This window comes from Medicago sativa, chromosome 1 (assembly GCF_051527215.1).
Source record: "Medicago sativa cultivar Bolivia chromosome 1, Bolivia_mono, whole genome shotgun sequence".
Taxonomy (NCBI): Eukaryota; Viridiplantae; Streptophyta; class Magnoliopsida; order Fabales; family Fabaceae; genus Medicago; species Medicago sativa.
In genome coordinates, this window is record NC_140749.1 from 80,423,112 (window position 1) to 80,443,808 (window position 20,697).

At 33.0% G+C, this 20,697-nt stretch overlaps 2 protein-coding genes across 3 annotated transcripts; one reads left to right on the forward strand and one right to left on the reverse strand.

Annotated features, from left to right (window-relative positions):
- Positions 1-1,569, reverse strand: LOC146957969 (uncharacterized). The gene is made up of 5 exons (XM_085751382.1): positions 1,189-1,569; positions 912-1,128; positions 694-806; positions 484-588; positions 1-327 (listed from the first exon to the last, which is right to left on the reverse strand). The coding sequence occupies exons 1-5, from the start codon at positions 1,567-1,569 to the stop codon at positions 1-3; spliced, it is 1,143 nt and encodes a 380-aa protein (XP_085607508.1).
- Positions 1,570-4,285: 2,716 nt separating this feature from the next.
- LOC146957970 (peptidyl-prolyl cis-trans isomerase CYP21-4-like) lies at positions 4,286-9,253 on the forward strand. 2 transcript variants are annotated; one of them, XM_085739627.1, is made up of 8 exons: positions 4,286-4,463; positions 4,847-5,009; positions 6,015-6,057; positions 6,283-6,333; positions 6,481-6,566; positions 7,828-7,950; positions 8,046-8,196; positions 8,706-9,253. In XM_085739627.1, exons 2-8 carry the CDS (start codon positions 4,858-4,860, stop codon positions 8,790-8,792), a joined length of 693 nt encoding a protein of 230 aa, XP_085595753.1. In that variant the 5' UTR covers positions 4,286-4,463; positions 4,847-4,857; the 3' UTR covers positions 8,793-9,253. The 2 variants fall into 2 exon arrangements, with proteins under 2 accessions (XP_085595753.1, XP_085595754.1); XM_085739628.1 differs by having other exon boundaries at positions 4,853-5,009.
- The last annotated feature ends 11,444 nt before the right edge of the window (positions 9,254-20,697 follow it).

The window sequence follows — 20,697 nt, forward strand, 5'->3', positions numbered from 1 at the left end:
TTAGACATTAATAATAATATTGTTAATACAAGATGGGATATGATAATAAATAATGGGACTAACTAGAAATATAGCCTCTCCTGCTAGAACATGAGCGGCTGCATTTGTTTGTCGCCTAGTGAACTCTATCCTGGAATTTGTAAAGAAAGCGGAAAAGAGAGCTTTGCAAGATGCGACAACATGCCCAAACTTGGAAATATCATCTCTACGAGAAAGCAAAGCATCACATGTAACCTTTGAATCTAGCTCGAAATCAACATTGTCGAAAGACATGTCGCTAAGCCACTGGAGGGCTTCAAATAAACCAATTGCTTCACCAACCGCAACCTGATGTAGACAAGGGAAACTCACCATTTTTGCTAAAACAAAAGTGCCCTCCTCATCCCGGATACATATACCAATCCACGTACGGTTGAAACTTGACTAAAATGTCGCGTCAACATTGCATTTGTATCGCCCCACACTTGGCTTCTTCCACCGAACCATAGCAGTTGCAGGTGAGCTGGATGTTGCAGCGCTGGGAGACAAATGAGCAGCTGAACCTGCTGTTACAGCAGAAGTCGCAATTGGGATGCTGAGGTTTGCTAGCTGCCAGTCAGAAATCATAACGCGGGCACGTTCGACAACAGTAGCAGCAATTTCTGTCTCGTCTTCCTACACCTTCAAGTTTTGATGTTTCCAAATGTTCCATACCATGGCTGCAAGGGTCTGTTTCTGTTCGGTTGGGAGAGTTTCCAGCAGGTTGAAAATCATGTCTGTTACCGGTACAACAGTTGCAATTACGTTCTGAATGTGAGACCATAAACCTGCAAAACGCCAAACTTGGACCGCACAAGAATAGTGAAAAAATAAGTGTGTCATATCTTCTTGACCGGAGTCACAACTCACACAATGCATAGGACATTACACACCTTTATCTTGAAGCCTCATCCTCGTAGGTAAACAACCCTGACACATCCTCCAAATTAAGTTTCGAATCTTTGAAGGAACTTTAAGCTTCCAAATACTTGACCAATTACCATGACGGCGAAGATGAGAAGAGTCAATTAGCTCCTCGACACATAAACGATAGGCGCTCTTCACGGAATATCTTCCATTCTTTTCAGTCTTCCAAATTAAACGATCTGCCTATACATGAGCAACTAGTGGCGTACTCATGATTTTATCTGCTAAATCTGCACTAAGGACCTGTCTGACAACCACCTCATTCCATCTCTTTTCATTTGGAAACATCAAATTATCAACAGTAGCATGATGAACATAATGTGAGCCTATAATATCAGTAGCAATACTCTCTCCATTCAAGACCCAAGGTTCTCCCAAGATAGGGATAGATCTGCTAGTACCTATACTCCAACGAGCACCACCACGAACAATGAAACGAGCACGCAGAATACTACGCCAAATGTAGCTAGGATTATGACCAATATTAGCTGTGAGATAGGTGTTGTTTGGAAAATATCGTGCCTTGAATAGCCGGGAAACGAGGGAGTCTGGTTCCGTTAGGAATTTCCAACCTTGTTTTCCTAACATGGCAAGGTTAAAAGCCGTAAGGTCTTTGAACCCCATTCCTCCATTGGTTTTGTGCATAGATAATTTCTCCCAACTTAACCAATTTATTCCTCGTTGATTTGTGCGTCTGTGACCCCACCAAAAAGAATTTACCATTTTTTCAATCGTGTTAATAAGTGTTGCAGGAAGTTGAAAAATACTCATCATGTACGACAGAATGGCTCACAAAACGGATTTAATCATGACTTCACGTCCCGCTTTAGATAAGCATTTACTACCTCCACGAATTCATTTTTTGCCACACACGATCCTTGATCATAATAACATTGTTTAAGAAACCCACAAAAAGAAATTTTGTTTTGAAAATATAAGTCAAACACATTTAAATGTCTCAACTACACAATTTCTAATGTAAAAATCATTACTTTTGAATGCTTAAACAATGCCTTAACGATGTACGTAGGAGTGTTTCCATAGTATTTTTATAATATTTTAATATTTTAGCCCAATTTTAGTATTTTTTTTGTTTTTGTTTCAGTTTGTTATTTTCGACTCATCAGGGTTTTGTTATTTTCCTATTTAAACTTAACAGTTGTAACCTACGAGACAACTTTTATTCATTAAATAATATTTTAGAGTCCTTCAAAAAAAAATATTTTAGAGAGTTTTCTCAATTTATGGCGGATTCCAAACCCTATTTTCACAAGTTTGTCGCTTGCAAACTTGTTCCTTTTCAATCTAGGTTTAACGCTTGCTAGCCCACGCTTCTGACTGCATCAGTTGGTATCAAAGCAGGTTTCTCCTGTTCTTTTTCTAACGTGATCAGCCATGGGAGATCAACTAGTGACAAAAATCACGACTTTAATTGCGGCTATCAAAGCTCTGTCAGATCAGATGGCGGCGTTGACAGCTAAGGTTGACGACATCAACAACAACAACAACAACGCCAACAACAACAACAACATCATCAACAACAACAACAACATAAACGATCTGAACAGGGGAGGAGGACCAATTCCAGTTATTAGGGTTGGTAATAACAACCATACTATTGTTACGTACAAAAAATTAGAACATACCCGTGAATCTGATTTGGAATACTCTGAGCGTAGATATTACAACAAGTTGAAGGATGATCATAACAAGTTTATAATTTATAGTTTTCTGTTTTGTTACAACAAAGATTACTCATTGACCGACCTTTTGAGACATGCTTCTAGAATGGCATGTAACTCGCGTAAGATGATTAAGGATATTGTAAAACATTCTCTTTTGATAACGTATATTCAAAGGTATCTTAATGTTAAAGTCGATGAAACATTTGACATCATCAATAATGACACAACTGAAATAAACGATGAATTTGTAGTTGGAAACAATCGAATTAATGAGTCGTGTGCCAGAATTCTTACGCAATTGCAAGAGGAGATCGACGTTGCTTGGATGACCGAAGCGTTTCTAACGTCTGTGGAACCGGTCAAAAAACATTCAGTCACCAAACCTATTGTTAGTATGGAGAAGATTGATGCCCTTGATTTGATTCGCGACAGTAATCATTAAATGCTCACAGATTCTTGTGTGGAAGGACAATTTTCTGATGACGGTGGGACTGAGTTGGTGCGGTTGGCATCTCGTTGTTTGTAGTATGAACCTAGAGAACAACCTAATACAAAGTCTTTAGTGGCTGCTTTGCCTCCTCTTCAAAAAGAAACATGGGTTCCTTCCCACTCATTGATGAGTATCCAACATAGTGCTACTATTGTTGTTTCTTTGTCCCCACTTAGCGATGCATGTTCAAGAAAGGACTTGACTGCCATACATGAAGTTCTGGAAAATATTGGCTATAAAGATGATGATGGGGTGGCAAATGGGCTATCTTTTCAAATGTGGACGAATCAAATGTAGGACTCACTAAGTCGTAAGAAAAAAAGGGATGTTGTTTTCCGGCATAAAGACTTCAAACTTGCAATAGAATGCTCCACACAGTTGGTATCCTTAATTTCTTCTTTGTATTTCACTCAATGGATCCGGGTGGGTGTTTTCCTGTTCATTAGAAGAGTCAACATGCATGGAAGCTCTTTTATCAAAATAAGAACTTAAGGTCGAATTCTTCAGAGGTGGAGGAGATTGATGTAGGAGGGTATCCATAATATTTTTATAATGTTTTATTTTGGTAGTGTTACAACGTAACATAATATTTTATTATTTTAGCCCATTTTAGTAATTCTCTGTTTTTGTCCCGTGAGCATAACTCAGTTGGTAGGACAATGCATTACTATATGCAGGGGCCGGGGTTCGAACCCCGGACACCCCACTTATTCACCTTATAAGGATTCACCTTATAAGGTGAATTCTAGCTACTAGGTTACCTGACAAAAAAAAAAGTAATTCTCTATTTTTTATTTCAATTTGTTATTTTCTGCCCATCAGGTTTTGTTATTTCCCTATTTAAGCTTGACAGTTGTAGCCTAAGAGGCAACTTTTATTCGTTAAATAATATTTTAGAGAGTTTTCTCATTCAATCTAGGTTTATCGTTTGTTAGCCTACGCTTCCGATTGCGTGACGGTTGTTAACATTTAAAAAAAAGCAATTACCAAATTCAATAATAAGAGTGTAATTTCTTATGATTAGTTTTTTTTTTTTGAGAGATTATGATTAGTTTTGTTTTTGAAAGAGATTATGATTAGTTGTTAATATACACTAAATATTTTATGAATTTCAATTATTAAAACATTAAAACATATTAAAGTGTGACGACAATGTTGGAAAACTGGTCCAAAGCCTCCAACTACACGAAATTTCTCATTTCATCATCGTTGAAACGAAGCAAAAACGCGCTTCGATTTTCCTCTTTGTAAAAATCTCAACTTCGTTTCTCTGTACTTCTCCGCCGTACGATCCATTCACTGCACCACCTTCTACTTCACTCCTCTCTTTCAACATCTCGCAGGTTCTCTCTCTCTCTCTCTCTCTCAGCAAAACCTTTATTCCATTTTTGGATTCTATTAATTAATGTCTATTCTTCATTTTTCTTTCCTTTTTCGTTCTTAATTAACTTTCTCTTTATGCCCTAATCTTACTGGATACAACTGTCCCCAATTTGTTGGATCTTAACTTAACTGTTATTAGATCATACCATGAGTTTCTAGATTCGAAAATTTCAAACTTTATGTTAATGGGTTTTGATTTGATCAAAAAAATAAAGATTTGGATGATATTGGTGTTGAATTAATTGTCATTATAATCATCATGATGCTTTTGTTTTGATTCAGTAGAATTTTTGGTTTGTGACTCTTGATTTTGGTTTATTAACTAACTGGGAATTTATGATAGGATTAGGTTAAATGGCTAGGATCAAACCTCAGGCTCTGTTACAACAAAGCAAAAGGAAGAAGGGACCTTCTCGGATTAGCGCGGCTAGTATTATATTCTACGCTTTGATTCTTGTCTTGGTTGGATTTTTCCTTTTGGCTACATACAGACATTGGTCTAACAGGTTAGTCACAGTTTTTTCTTTTTTCTTTTAGCAGTGAAAGTGATTTCTTAGTGTGAGAAATGATATGCGGTGTATTTAGACAGAAAAATATTGAAAGATATCTTGTGAACTAATACTAAATTGAGCTTTATTGCTTTGGTTTCATCAAGTTTTGTTGCTCTGAAATGCTTGATAATTTTTGGGATGCTATTGCTATAGGATAGAGGAATGTCTGAAATCGTATTTTGTTGGCTAAAGGCTTTATTTTACTCCTATATCAATTGATCTCTCTCAGTCTTTTGAGGTGGTAGAACCTTTAGGGAGCGTTTGATTCACAAAACAGTAAGTACTCCTGTCTTTTTTGGTGGTAGAACCATTAGAGAGTGTTTGATTCACAAAACAGTAAGTACTAGATAGAACAATATAGAACAAGACATAACTGTACTAGAGAGTGATAGAGAGATAATATAGGGTGTGTTTGATTAGCAAAACAGACAAGAGAGAAAATATTTTTTATGTTGGAAAATAAAAAGGGTATTTTGATATATTCGATTTTCTGTATTCTGGACAAAAACTTGTCTCATCATGGTTTAGTGAGGGACAAGAATTTCGGTTTTTGTCCGATCCCTTGCCACCTGTTTTGTCTAGTTCCATGGCCAATTTATAAATAAAACACGGTACAAAAAAAGTTGTCCAGTACAGTCCTCTGTTTTTTAGCAAAACAAAAGCATCCTTAGCTTTGTTCTGATGTCACTTTGGTTTATGCTCTAGTTCTGGCAGATTTTGGTTTTGTTTTGTAAAGCATACATGTTGCACATAAAGTTTGTCTAATTTTCCATTGAATTTTTTAGCATTTTTTTTAAAGATGAGTTTGAATAGAACAACCATCAGTTATATGATTTTAAAGAAGGCTGTTATTGGTTTGTAACAGGATTATTTCTATTTTTCTCATATAAATAGGAACATCAGAAGAGCATTATCTATTACCTTACCTAACCATTCATTTCTTACTTTAACTGTTTTCAGGTCAAGATTGCAATCAGAAAATAACTTGTCAGTCTCTGAAGAGGTACATCTTTAAATGCACTGTAAAGCCTTTTTTTTTTTTTACTCCTCAGCCCTTCTGTAGTTTCATGTTATCTGACATACCTGCCTAATGTATACTCCCTTTTATCTAAAGGACTTCTTTTATGTGTGTGTTTGAGTTTTCCCATTGAGACGAGGACTTTCTGCAAGGTCAATAGTTTTTTCGCTTGTGAATTGAGTTATTATCTCAGACAATTTACTTTTGTAGGTTGAAAATAGTTTTGGGGACTCGAAGAAATCTGAGCTACCTGGATATGCTGTAAGTTTCATTTTCCACACTGCTATAATTCATTTTCTAATCATTCTTTAGTGAAATTCTTCTTCAATGAAGTTTAGAATGCCAGTTAATTGAAATTATTATATGGAATTTTATCTTATTACCTGGCCTATTTCTTCATTATTATAGGTCTTAAATACATCTAAAGGGTCTATAATAGTAGAACTGTACAAGGAAAGTGCTCCTGAAGCTGTTGACGAATTTATTGACTTATGGTGAGTACTTGATTTTCCAACAAAGTTTTTAATATGGAAGCTGCTTAATGGTTTGGGTTTGGTTAGACTTGATGTTGGAGTAGAAGAAATTGTTAACTTAAGATATTGTTATTTTGTGATAGACAATAGGTAGAAGTTCAATATTTGCTAGGTGATTAGAATACCCAAGTAATATTTACAGCACTTTTCTTCCTTTTTCCATAATCTTAGCTGAAATATATTTTGGTGATTGCAATTTGAAATTGAAAGTCCTCTTTTTTTTTTTTTTTTGGTGATAAAATTGAAAGTCCTCTCCATATTCCATATCCATAACAACATTTCACATCATATCTTGTTTCTTTGTTAGGTTGGTGTATGTTGTGCTATTTTTCAACATTAGTTTCTCTTTAAATAAAATGATGATCAATGAAATTATTATCAGATATATGTAGAGCTTGGCCCATAGATATTAGCTCGATGCTTTAGTTTCTCTGGAATAGTGCATGGTTAACTGGACATGATATAGGCTACTCCACACAAACACTAGCAGATTATTATATCTTCATTGAAACATGTCTAGTCCTTGAAAATTGCTGCATTAACTAGCAGAAAAACAGAAAATTTCCTTTGTCATATAAGGTGTCGAATTCGGTTAGAGTACTAGGATTATTAGTGTGGACTTGTACCGCTGTACCACATCTATACTTGATTGAGATTATTAGTATAAGTAAGAATACTAGGCCAATCTTATATATAGCACACATTCACAACATCACAATCATTCAAAATCCTATAAGCGAAATCAGAAATGTGTTCTCTCTTTTCTCTATCAAATCGCTAAAATTTCAACATGAACCGTGTAACATGTTTTATACATCTTGCTAAAAAGAAATCACAAATTTGTACTTTTTGATCTGGAGGTTACTTTTGTTTACTGCACTTACAGCTTATGCCAGTAGAATTGCTATGTTAGTGTGAACATTTGAGTTGAGTGCTACAACTTTTAGAGTTGCTATACTTCTCAGTATAATATTAGTGTTATAGCATCCTGAAATAAACACACCCTCTGGTGTCCGCAAGCGCAACTGTTTGTGGGGCCAACAACCGCTTGATACGAATAACAACTTCTGTGTTTGGTAATACAGCTTTTTGGGTGGTCTGATGTTTCTGCCACGTTTTTTGGCATCAGTTTATTTAGTAGTCTGTTCATTATAAATGGGTACATGAAATTTGTTTAATCTAGTCGCTGATGTTTCCAACCTAACCTATGATTTGTCTGCAGTCAAAAAGGACACTTCAAAGGGATGCTTTTTCAGCGTGTTATTAAGCACTATGTGATTCAGGCAGGGGATGGTCAAGGAACAGGAGCAGCTGATTGGAACTTAAGAGGAAAGCAACCTGCAAGGTTTTCTTATTCTTTTGGTTTTTTACAGTCAATCCTGGTGATGATCCAGTGAGTTGTATAATTTTCTAATATAAGATATCATGATGATTCGCCAGTATGAAACATGAAGCATTCATGCTTGGAACATCCAAGGGCAAACACACCAACAAAGGATTTGATCTTTTCATCACAACTGCACCGATTCCAGATCTAAATGAGAAGCTTATTGTGTTTGGACAAGTCGTCAAGGGAGAGGATGTTGTTCAGGTGATTAACTTTGCTTTATTATCATTGTCATGTCTGCAATTGTCTGGAAATTTGTTTTCCCTTTCCTTTTGTTACTCCTTTTATCCTTTCCGTTTTAGCCATGAAGGTTTTTTGCATAATTTTTCATGTGCTGGCTGTTTATGGTTGCCATTTTTCCATTTATTTCCAATCAATATAAATCAAGGTTAAATATGTTTTGAAACACCAATTTTTGTGGATTTATCACTTTATATGTAATTATGGTTGATTTTAAATTTTTTAGTAATGAATACAATAACGGTTCTAGAACGTAGATATCAACCCCATACTAATTTTGACATTTGTATAAATGGAGTTGCTATTCTGTGATTGGTTGACTTGTTCGGGAAGAAAATGCACCAACTGTTTGAATGTCAGTTATAATACTTATTTGTGTCTGAGAAATAATGGTTTTTAATAATATTACAAACTGTCAAATCAAGAGTTTCAATATTAAGGTTGATGTTGAATATTACATAACACTATTCCAGGAAATCGAAGAAGTGGATACAGATGAACATTACACTCCTAAAATAACTATTGGGATACTCGATGTGACTCTCAAACAGAAGGTCTGAAGGTTTTGTGCTAGATCAAGAGCACAATGAGCGCTCACAGTTTGCTTATAACCTGTTTTGGTGCTCCGGCCAAATCTTTTGTACAGGGATGATGAACCTTTAGAAGTTCACCTGGGTTGCTTCGATCCAGCTTTTGAGCCTTGATGTTGTTTTTGCTTTTTTAGTTATGAATAGTGATGCAGGAAATACACAATCTTCTATTCTTGCCTCTTTCTGTTACTTTATAATTTTTTTATTTTCTATTTCATTTGATTTTTGAGGGGGGGGGGGGGGGGGGGGGGGGGGGGGGGGATTTGTGTATGCTTGTAAGATTGGTTATATCACATCTTTTTTTATTTTGGCATTACTCTCATCTGTAGCTTCAACGAGTTCACAAGATCATTTCACTTTGAAGTTCATTTTTCTGTTGTACTTTAACTGATGACCAATTTAGCAGTGAGCCAAAATGGCCAGTTTTGTAATATTCTCTTTAATGATGCTCCAGTTACACTTCCATTTGGTTAAACTAGCCATAACCGTAAACTATATTAACTTGTAGTTCGATTCTGACTAGTATTATATTTCTGTTATAAAATTGGAGCATTTATCAGGTTATATTTTTAAGGGACATTATGAGTAGCTTATATTGATACTTATGATATACATTTCAATAAGCATTTAAGGGTGTGTTTGGATTGAGGGTTTAGGAGGGGAAGCGAGGGGAGGGTTCACTTTTCATTTTTAAATTACGGGCACTATGAAATGTCTTTTAAAAAGTTAACACATTAACATGATAAACGATAATATAATACTTCAATCACACTTAATTTATTTTAGAAAATCATGCTATATAGTCCGTAGTTTAAAAAAGAAAACTAAACCCTCCCCTCCCTTTCCCTCCTAAACCCTCAATCCAAACACACACTAAAGGAACTTATAAAAAAACTAATGACATAAGTACGTGTGCAATTAGCAGAGTATACCCTAAACATTTCAGATAAATTTATTACTCCAACAAGTTTTGTATCCATGATTTTTGTTATACGGTCTTATAAAAAACGAAGGAGGGAGTACACACGCATTATGACACACACACACACTTCCTAACAGGTACTCTAATACTTTGCTCCACAGTAGAAGTACCTATTAAATACCAAGTTTGTCATTTCCACTGTGGATGGTCTTAAAAATTAATAGAATTTTACAAGCAACAATGATACTATTTTGATACCTTATAGTTTCAACGCATATTCAACGTCTCACTTTATTTCTCTTTCAATCGCATTACATTCTTTACCTTTTTCTCTCTTAAATGTATATTTCCATACAGAATGTCCACAAAATATTTTCCTTTTGCGGGTATGTAAAGTTTCACAGTCTCATTCCTAGCTTGTACGTACGTTAGTGGCTTAAATTGAACAGACCATGATGAGAAAAAGTGAGGGAGAACCGTGAGAGAAACAAAGAAGACTTCTGATTTTTTAATTAGAAAATATAATTAAATTTGTTAAATTAAATTTGCTCAATTGATTACGGTTAAGAAATTATAGGAAGAGAAATGCTAGGGACACACTCTCTAACACACACCAATTATAACTTGGTGTGTGTTAAAAGGGTGTGTTAAGAGGGTGTGTCCCTAGCATTTTTCTTATAGGAATTGAAGAGTTACAAGTTCGGGTGTTACTTGTGTAAATTTGAGGTATATATCTTAAGGGTGGCCTGTGTGGTTATATTAGTTTATGTTGTTGCACTAGATAGTTATACCTTTTTACTTTCAGTTTATGTTTGGTAATCTCTACTTGAAACAGGTATAAAATGACCTTTAGTAAAAAAAAAATATTTTAAGCTTGTGAGAAGATCATTACCAAACAATTCTATTACTTACAAACTTATACTAAGCTTAGATATGCTTTATTTAGACAATACTTTTTAGTATAAACTAGCGATTTGGTGGTACCAAAGTCGGTTTTTAACATCATTAATTTAGGTCAAACGTTAATCGTCTCCAAAACCACTATAAATTTTTCTAATCTTTTCATAAAGTTAATTCTAGACATATTAGTATTTTAATTATAACATAAGAAAAGTATTTACATTTTGACGTGGAAGAATGAGTTTTTGATTTTCACATAAAAAATAACTTTGTTAATTCAAAATACAATAATGTTTTTTAATTATTCAATCACTAACACTATAGAACCATGGGATAAAGAATAAAACAATTCTGATGCTTGAAAACTCCTCTCACTAGTGTTCGTGTATACATTTTTTTTGCAACACGCTCAACATAAAAGCTTATCAACTTTATCTTTCTAGATGCAAACGTACTATGTAGAACACTACATGCATAACTTAGAACAGTGTTAGTGATTCATATTTTTCTCTTGAAAGGCAAATAAAAATTCGAAACACTACATACACCTAGTAAAACAGTACTATGTAGAGAACTTGTTTACACACACTCAAAACACACACACACACACACACACACACAATGCATAACTTACAATAAGAGAAAATAAATAACCCTATCGAGAAGAAAAAAGCAAATTAAATAACCGCAAGATTAGATTTTTTTTGTTGTTAAGAATACAGAATTAAGAATTAAAACTTCTTTGTAATGAAACTTGTGTAGTAATTTTTTAAGATTGACTTCTATTGGCAGTTCAAAAATAAGTTTGACTTTCTAGCATTGTACAAACAAAGCATACATGCAAATCTTCTTCTCCCGAAAACATCAACATCATGAGTGTTATAAATGATGGTCTTTTCATAAAGTTTTATTGGCAGCCATTTGGAATTTAATTTCTCTCTGAATAAAACTAGCCAACATTTATTTAATTTATTTTATATATATTTTATAAGCTACCTCCCCAAGCACCCAATTCCTAGTGGAATTGGACTTGAAAAAAAAAGTACAAAGAATCTCACATCAAAGTAGAAAACACATCACAATCTAAAAAATCAAATTAAATTATCAAAAGTTCTATATCAATGTAAGATAACTCCTCCACAAAGAGAAATTGAGTCAACATGCTTTTATTATATGTTGTGATTATATTATATAATGTAGACAAGCAACCCCCACTAGACATCAAATTATTTTAGTAATTTAAAAATTCTTTTTGGTTTGGATTTTTCAATCTCCAAAAAGTCTTATAATTTTTTATAATTACACAAAAGGTTGGCGTGCAATAGCCACATCCAAACTTGTCCACATCCAAGTGTGTTTTTAGTTGAAAAGTAGAAGACTCGTGTTTTCTACTCAGAGGTGTAAAGAAGGTATTGTAATTGAAATTTATTTTCTTAAAAGCAAGATTAAAAAGCATGTCAATGTAGGACAAGAATGTCACTATTATTCTGTTTATTGGACACCCTTATCTAATTTAATTTGGTTTTAGCCACTAATATCAAAGAATTTTGTCTATATTCACCTAATTTGTTCTTTATATGGGAAGGTCGTTGTTTATGAAATCTTCCCTAAATAATCTATGTGTCTAATAATTTGAGTACTTGTCTTGATATTATTGGATGATAGTGAGAAATATACCCCCTTTGTTCATGGAATCATAAACCCATGGACGAAGGCATGCATTACGAAAAATTGAGCACATCAAAGAGAGTCAATGTAGAGGTTTATGCTCTATCATGTGGTACATTCGTGCACCATGACATTCCATGAGATGCCCCATGACTTAACTATTGTATATATTGCAGAGAGATGTCAAACATAATCTTTGAATTTGGTCTCAACTAATGCAGAAGATTTACAATTGTTGAAGATCATCAAAGTCACAATAAAAAAAAAAAATGAAACCACTCACAAATTCTTTGGTAACCAAATTTAGTTAGTAAATTAGAGATCAATTCATATATTTGCTCTCTAAATTTCTGTTATTAGTATAATTTTGTCAAGTAGTCTAAAATATTTTCTAAATAGAGTTGCATGTAATTTCTAATCTTCGATAATATTATCATATTTTGCTATTCAATGACTCCGTTTGCTACAAAATAACGGATAACGTATAAAATACTTGATAGGTGATAGAGAATAAGGTAGTTGATTGAACATATAGTGTTCAATGAAATTAATGTTTGAACTAACTTATAAATATGAAATCAGTTAAAAAAATTATGTTAAATCAATATTTAATTTTTTCTCAATAAGATAACAATGGTAAAATAAAAAGAGAAAAAAAGAGAAGATATAAGCTACTTGAATCAACTTATAAAAAAAGCTACTCCATATACTAGTAAAATAAGTTATAAGCTCATGAGAAAACGGTTGTTATCAAACAATTTTTTTTGTGATCATATGAGCTTATAAAGAGCTAGCTTATTGTGTGTTGTGACAAATGTAAGGTGAGATAGAAGTTCCACATTGGATAAAAAAGTGATCTTGCCTCATTAAAGCGATGGTTGACATCATTTGACCTTTAGAAACTCAATAATGTGATCTTGCCTCATTAAAGCGCACACAAACATGAGTTGGTCAAGGGAGGGTGCTCCCAGGCGTGTGTCCAGTGCATGTTGGTGTGTGTCAAGCGTATGTTGACACATGTAAAACGTTTATGTGACGATGATGCATACTGAAACAAAAAATTCTAAAAAATATCAATTAACTTAAGGCTAGACTCCGCCCGACCGGACAACGGTGTCACACTTTTGGTGGTCATCAGCTTCAGTGCGTCATCGCCCGTTTACAAAACTGCTTACCTCCAATCGCACACTGGGTCCGTTTGGTTCGAGAATTAGGAGGGGAGGGGAGGGGAGGGGAGGGGAGGAATTTTAACGGTGGGAAGGGGAGGGGAGATATTTTAATTAAAAGTGTGTTTGGTTCACAAGGGGAGGGGAGAGATTTTAAAATTATTTTACTGTTTTACCCTTAAACTTAATTAAATAAGGATAATAAAGTAACGAAACAATAACGATGTAATCGATACCAACATGATGTAGATGATGAAATAATGGATTGGTAATAGGGTTGCTACAAGGAGTAATAAAAGTTGTTACAAGAAAAAATTGTTACAAGAAAAAATTGTTAATAATATGGAATAAAATTTGTTACAAGATAATATAACCTAATAATATTAAAAGTTGTTTCAAGGATAATATTGAGATTTTAAATTAATATAAGGATAATTTTGACAGTGTAATAAAATTTGCTCCTCTCCCCTCCCCTCCCCTTCTAAAAATTGAACCAAACACTTCAAATTAAAAATCTCCCCTCCCCTCCCCTCCAAAACTCTCGAACCAAACAGACAGTCTGACCTCCACTATATAAACATCTAGTATTGTGCGTAAACTCTCCAACATGAAACTTCAAGGAATTTTCCAATTCACACAATCACACCTAGTATTCCAACAAATTTCAGTCAAATACATTGCACATGGAAATTGGTAATCCGTTCGTTCCTTTCATGCAATTCGTAGCTTTCTTCCCTTTGGCACAAGCAAATTAATCTTCTTAAGTTACAAGTTTTCTGTCTAAAGAAAAGTTACATCTAAAAGATCATATTGCTAAACAATTCAATAATCTCTCTATCATGGTTAATTAATTATCAATAGTTTCCTAATTGAACAGTACTAACAAAAAGGACATAAATGTTAAAGAAAAGCCACCCAACTTTTCAATTTAGTGTATATGGTCTCCTATCCAACCTTTATATTTCTTTGCTACTATTAAATTATTATCTATTTGGTTATCATGGGATACTTTCGACATTTAATTGATTAATTTTGTTGTAAAGTGAAATGGACTATGTGGCTCAGGAACATCTGTTTGTAGTGGCGTGGAGATCCTAAAGTTAGCTTTTCTGGTCGATCGATAGAGCCAATGATCTCTGAGTCATATATAAGAGGAAACTATTTTAATTTAGTTTAATTTTTAAAGGAGAATATAAATATATAACCTAGCAATTCAACCACGGTTCCCTTATTTCTTCACGTACTTGCATTTGCATACATGGATGTGGGGTGGTCGGTTAGCAAAAATAAAAATCTTTCATATATACTATGAATATGATGTTCTGCATATGCATTGTTTAAATTATATGTATCACTCTTGCCAACCAAAAAAAAAAAAAAAAAACTTGTGTAGCACAGGCATACACTTTTTACCTATATAGCTTTATATATAGCTTTATGATCAATATAATTATGTGTTGATGGTGTATCTAGAAAACTATTCTATATGTTTTGAGGTCAATTAGGTCCACTTAAGTTTTAAAATAATGTAAGGTCTTTAAGATAATTTTCTAAATATAAAATTTGGTCCAATATAATGTTTAAAAAAATCCAAAAAATTTGATCCATCAAAATATTTTAAGAAATCCAAATAACCAGTAAGGTGCATAACTATTAGCCAGTTTGGTAGCACGGTAGAATTGAGAAAAGCACGGCAGAAAATCACGGCAACTCTAAAGCTACAAAATCCAGCTTCACAATTTTGAGGATTGAAGTGCATTGGGAAGTGGTATTTTGACGTGATGTGGTTTCAAAATCATATCCAAACACACAATGTATTTTACAAATATAATTCGAATAAATACAACTATACATTAAAATGAAATCTAGTAATAATTATACATGGAGGTTGCGCAGCTCAAGTGAGAAAAAGAAAAAACAAACTAATATAACAGCCAATAGTTTTTAATGTTAAGTGAGGATTAAAACAATTTTTAATATATGAAGGAGGGATGGGAATATGCTAGGCCGAGCTAGGCTTTGCAAGGCCTAAGCCTGGCCTGCCATATTTTTTTAAAGCCTAAGCCTGGCCAGCGGCCTGTCATAGGCCTACTTTTTAAGCCTGAGTCTGACCTTCTGAAAGCCTAATACGACCTACTAGCCTGCTTAAAAGCCTATCTCTTATGAACATATTTAAATAAGCAATTTGATATAAGTTTAAATGGACTAGCGAACTAATAATTTAATTATATTAAACTCTCTTTTGATAATCAACACGAGGTTTTAGGGAATTCCACTATATATTGTATCATATTTCTATTCTAGTTTATAATAATAAATTTATATATGCAAAAAATTAATGTATATCCTCGTGAGCTTAGCTCAGTTGGTATGGACAATGCATAAAAATATGCAAGGTCCGAGGTTCAAATCCCGGCCACCACAACAAAAAAAAGCTTAAATTATTGAAAAAATTTACGAATTTATATTTTAATTCAAAGCATAAAATATAATATAATAATAAATAATATTATTCATATTACTTAAATAGGCCGGCCTAATAGGCTTAAGAGGCTTTTTGAGAGGCCTGTGGTCTGGCCTTTTAAGCTAAATAGGCTTAAAAAAAAGCCTAGGCCTTCTCTATTTAAGAAAAAAGCCTGGCCTGGCCTGGCCTGTCGTAGGCTAGGCCGTAGGCCCCTGTAGGCCGGCCTGACCTATTTGCATCCCTAATATGATGTCTTTTTTATCTACATATGATGTCTTTATTAGAATCTGTGTTAGGGGTCTACTGCAATAACTTAACTAAAAAGATGATGAAGAAGAATGCACGTATAAATTTTAAAGCATGCATGTGTGAGACACATTAACCTTTAGGCTCGATTCGTTCCCATCAGTTATGCCAACCAGATGCAAAAATGTATAATGGTGAATCCCCTTTATGACACTTTGACATCTTTGACGTGACTTGCACATTCACACCAAACGTATCGAACAATGTTAGTTTACAGAATAAAGTTTTTTCGATTTCTCTTGTGCACTAAAGAAAAGAAAGAATGATTTAGTATTACTTTTGGCAGTATTTTGACTCATGAGAATGTGACGTTCTATTATCTTTTTTTGATTGATTTTCCGCCTCCAAAGTATCTCTATTTATAGAGAAACTTATGTTCTTTGGTGAAGAGATAAAACTCTTTAGCAACGATTTTTGAATGACAAGATGCAATGGTTATATTGATTCAGTAGTCAAGCAATACATCTTTTCACTTAAATGTCTTTATTCAACCATTGCAACTTTTCAAATTTATATTTTAGAAATTCCTTTCACAACCTTTTTATTTGTAAAATATAATGAAAAATACTTTTTGTTGGTGTGTCTAAAACGTGAACTTTAGTAATTTTACCCTTGAGCTGACTTTATGTGAAATACACAATAGTTGCTTATAAAGGACTCTTATTATGTTTAATTCTCGTTTTTCATCTTCCTAATAAAAATAAGTTATATTAAATAAATCAACGTAGAATTAAACATAATAAAAGTCTTTTTTTACTTATAAACATATTTTTTTGAAGGAACTTTTTTAAAATTTGTGGTTGGATCACAATCTCACAAAACCGGTTTCACTTATGTCTTATCCCTTCCAATGCCAGACTTTTAATAGACTTATTCATACATAGTATCAAAATTAATAGAGGTTTATTTTTTTATATAAGAAAATAAAGGTTCACACACACACACACACTTTTTTATATGTTGAATAAATTATTTCTAAAAAATATATTAAATTAATTAACATGGATATAATCATTGTTTAGTTAGGTCTAATGTTTATTTGTTAGAATCACTAATGCATTCAACGATGTTTGTTCAATTGGTAGAAGTTGACTCATTCCATGTTCTATATAGTACGACGTGAGTTCAACTCTCGCATTTGTGGTTATGACCTTGTTAGCTGATAAAAAATTTAAGAAGTTTTTGTGGTTATGACCTTGTTAGCTGATAAAAAATTTAAGAAGTTTTTAGTTTGTTTTTTTTGAAGGATTAAGAAGTTTTTAGTTGATAAATTAAAAGTACCACTCTCAACATTTCATAATCGCATTTGTGGTTATGACCTTGTTAGCTGATAAAAAATTTAAGAAGTTTTTAGTTTGTTTTTTTGAAGGATTAAGAAGTTTTTAGTTGATAAATTAAAAGTACCACTCTCAACATTTCATAAGAAAATGTATCCACGCAGCATGCGAATGTGCTTTGTGACTTTATCGGTTCCTGTAATTGTGACATGGTGTTGTAATTGGACAGTGTGAGATTAATTTTTCTCTTCTTCTTCAAAAAAAAAAAAAATTAATTTTTCTCTTCAACCATGTACCATCTACGCACAGCTAAATTCTTGTGGTAGATAAAGGACCATAATGAACAAATGAATTTTCTGAGTTTAATTTAATGTTGACGATTCTCAATGTTAAATTCGAATTCAAAACATCTTATTAAACGAAAAATCCGAAGTATCTCTTTATGACATCAACACGATGTTATGTTAGTTTTGTAAGTAATTTGTTACTTTTCTTACAACATTTTTTTGTTGACTTTTTCCCAAAAGGGTTTGCTGTGCAGTTAGAGGGAGAGTGCGAGAGAATGTGAACTAATTTGATATGTGGATATATACACACACACTATACATTTGAGGGTTTTTTTTTTTCCCTTCAAATGTATTTATGGAAATGCAAACCTCACAAGAAATTATCGATAAGTGCACCTTAAAATAAACCAAGCTTCTCATACATTTAACATTTAATGCTATTTCAAATTGGTTTTGTAACCTTTTATATTTTTTTTACCTTTATATTCTCATAAGAATATTCTCACCACATCATCATAACCTATTTAGTTAACGTCATTTATATATGTTAGTTATTTCATGAACATTATATACCTTTTTTATTACAACAATTATTTCTTAACGTTAAAAAATTCAAAACTATTCATATATGGTAGTTATTTCGTGAACATAATATACCTTTCACTACATTGTTTCTTTTAACTATAAAAATTCAAATTTGGAGAAATTAACTATGTAAAATATGATTAAAAAATGATGAAATTTTAATTTCTCTATGAAATAAAAATTCACGAAAAATGCATGCTTTATTTTCATAAATCGTATAAAAAGTCCTGAAAATAAATTCCATATAAAAAATATTTTAGTGCACATATAATTTTCAACACTAGAGACCGGTGAATAGGTATAAATATTCAAAATATAATTAAAAATATAATAAATATTTGATTGAGTTTATATATGTATTTGTAAAACCTCTCAACAAAAATGCATCGGTAAAAACATATTTAAATTTCTCAATAACAATTATCATTTTTTTATACCTTAAAAGTATATTTTTAAATAATTTTTATGAAAAAAATTCTCTTTAAAAAATGAGATAGACTAAAATAATTATTTTTATTCGAATTTTATGTTTCACTAAAAACAAACATTAAAAAATTATTTACGAGAATTCTCTAAAAAATAGATGAATCAAAATAATTAAGACTTAATGAATTTGATAAACACTAAATGAGACCCTTAATTAAAGGGATAAAAGTTAAGCGGTTTTCTAACTAATAAATAGAATAAAAAATACAAATGTTTTTGTAAGAAATAAATGAAGGGATAAAAGTTCAGCCATTTGTGAGAGTTTCAGTCCAGGACCTCCAACTACTTATTTCTTAGCTCAAATCTGACGAGTTATCCAACCCCCACACCCCACACACACGCACGCACGCACGCGTGCGCACTTGCACACACACACTCTCTCTCTCTCTCTCTCTCTCTCTCACACACACACACACACACACACACTCTCTCTCTCTCTCTCTCTCTCTCTCTCTCTCTCTCTCTCACACACACACACACACACACACACACTATTTTGTCAAATAATACTTTATATATAAATGTACTTTAAATTTATGCCGACTTATGTATCAAATAACTTAAATATTCAATAACTTTGTGTCATGTACTTCAAATTAATTTTTTTTGAACAAGCGTACTTCAAATTAATTAATTTTCAATTCAATTTAAAACAAATATTTTTTATTAAATTTTTATAATTTTATTAATTCCCCTTGCTTGCTTGACATGAGTATCATACTAGTTCAACACATTCTGAAGAGATTCACACTCCCAAACATAAAACCACTGAATTGATTGTGGAAGAGAAAGTATATATTGAAGCATTTGACAGTAACCAACTTCAAGAAACACGAGTCTTGGAAGACAATTAATGCTTTCAGGTAAGCTTATGATAAGACAAACAACTAGTCTTAAAACCTTCAATGATGATAGCAAGGAGATGGTGTCTGGAATTTCAGATAAATTGTGACATCCATTGAAAGTTAAACATCTAACATACCTGAAGCAAGGGATAGGGAGTACTTTATGCAAGGTGGTTAAAGTGTCTTGCTCATTCATCTTTGAGCCAGAAAGTGTGATTTTGTATGCAAAGTTTTCAAGAAGATCCACAAGACTCTCACAGATGTGAAAAGAAAATACTCTCTCAATTGTGGTTGTGGAAGGATCATTAGTGTTTTAGGGCATTGATATGAACTCTTGGAGATTGTAACAATAATATGCAAAAAATCTCTGGAAAGATTGTGAACGAGTGCTGTTGCAGAGGCTTTTAAGTGACTTACATCCACTCACATACAACTCTTCAAGCTTTGGGAAATTGGAAATAGATGGGTCAACATGAGACATGCTTTTACAATATTCAAGATCTATATGCTTAAGATTTGGGGCATTGGAAAAATTTGGACACTCTATTAAGTGTGCAGACTTACGAAGGTCAATTCTCTCTAAACTCGGCAAATTCTGTAACAATATATAATGGAAGAACAAGTTAATATATGTTTTTCCTAATCTTGGAAATATTCAACATTTATTGAATAGAATTAGCTTTTCTCTTATCAAAAGATAAACAAGAACATAGCAGATACATCATACACGTGCTCCGTTCCAAAGTTTTTCCAGGTTGCTATATGGAAGGCGAAGTTCAACAAGATTCCATGGAGAAAAATTTGATGGTAGAGAATTTAATGGATACGCATTCCATTCAAAACTTCTCAAGTTGTTAGGCAAAAAATCAATGCCCCCACAAAGATGCACATAATTAATTCCCTTAACATCTTGATTATGGCCTTCGAAAGCAAGTAATCTTAGGTTTGACATCTTTGTAAATGCTTTAG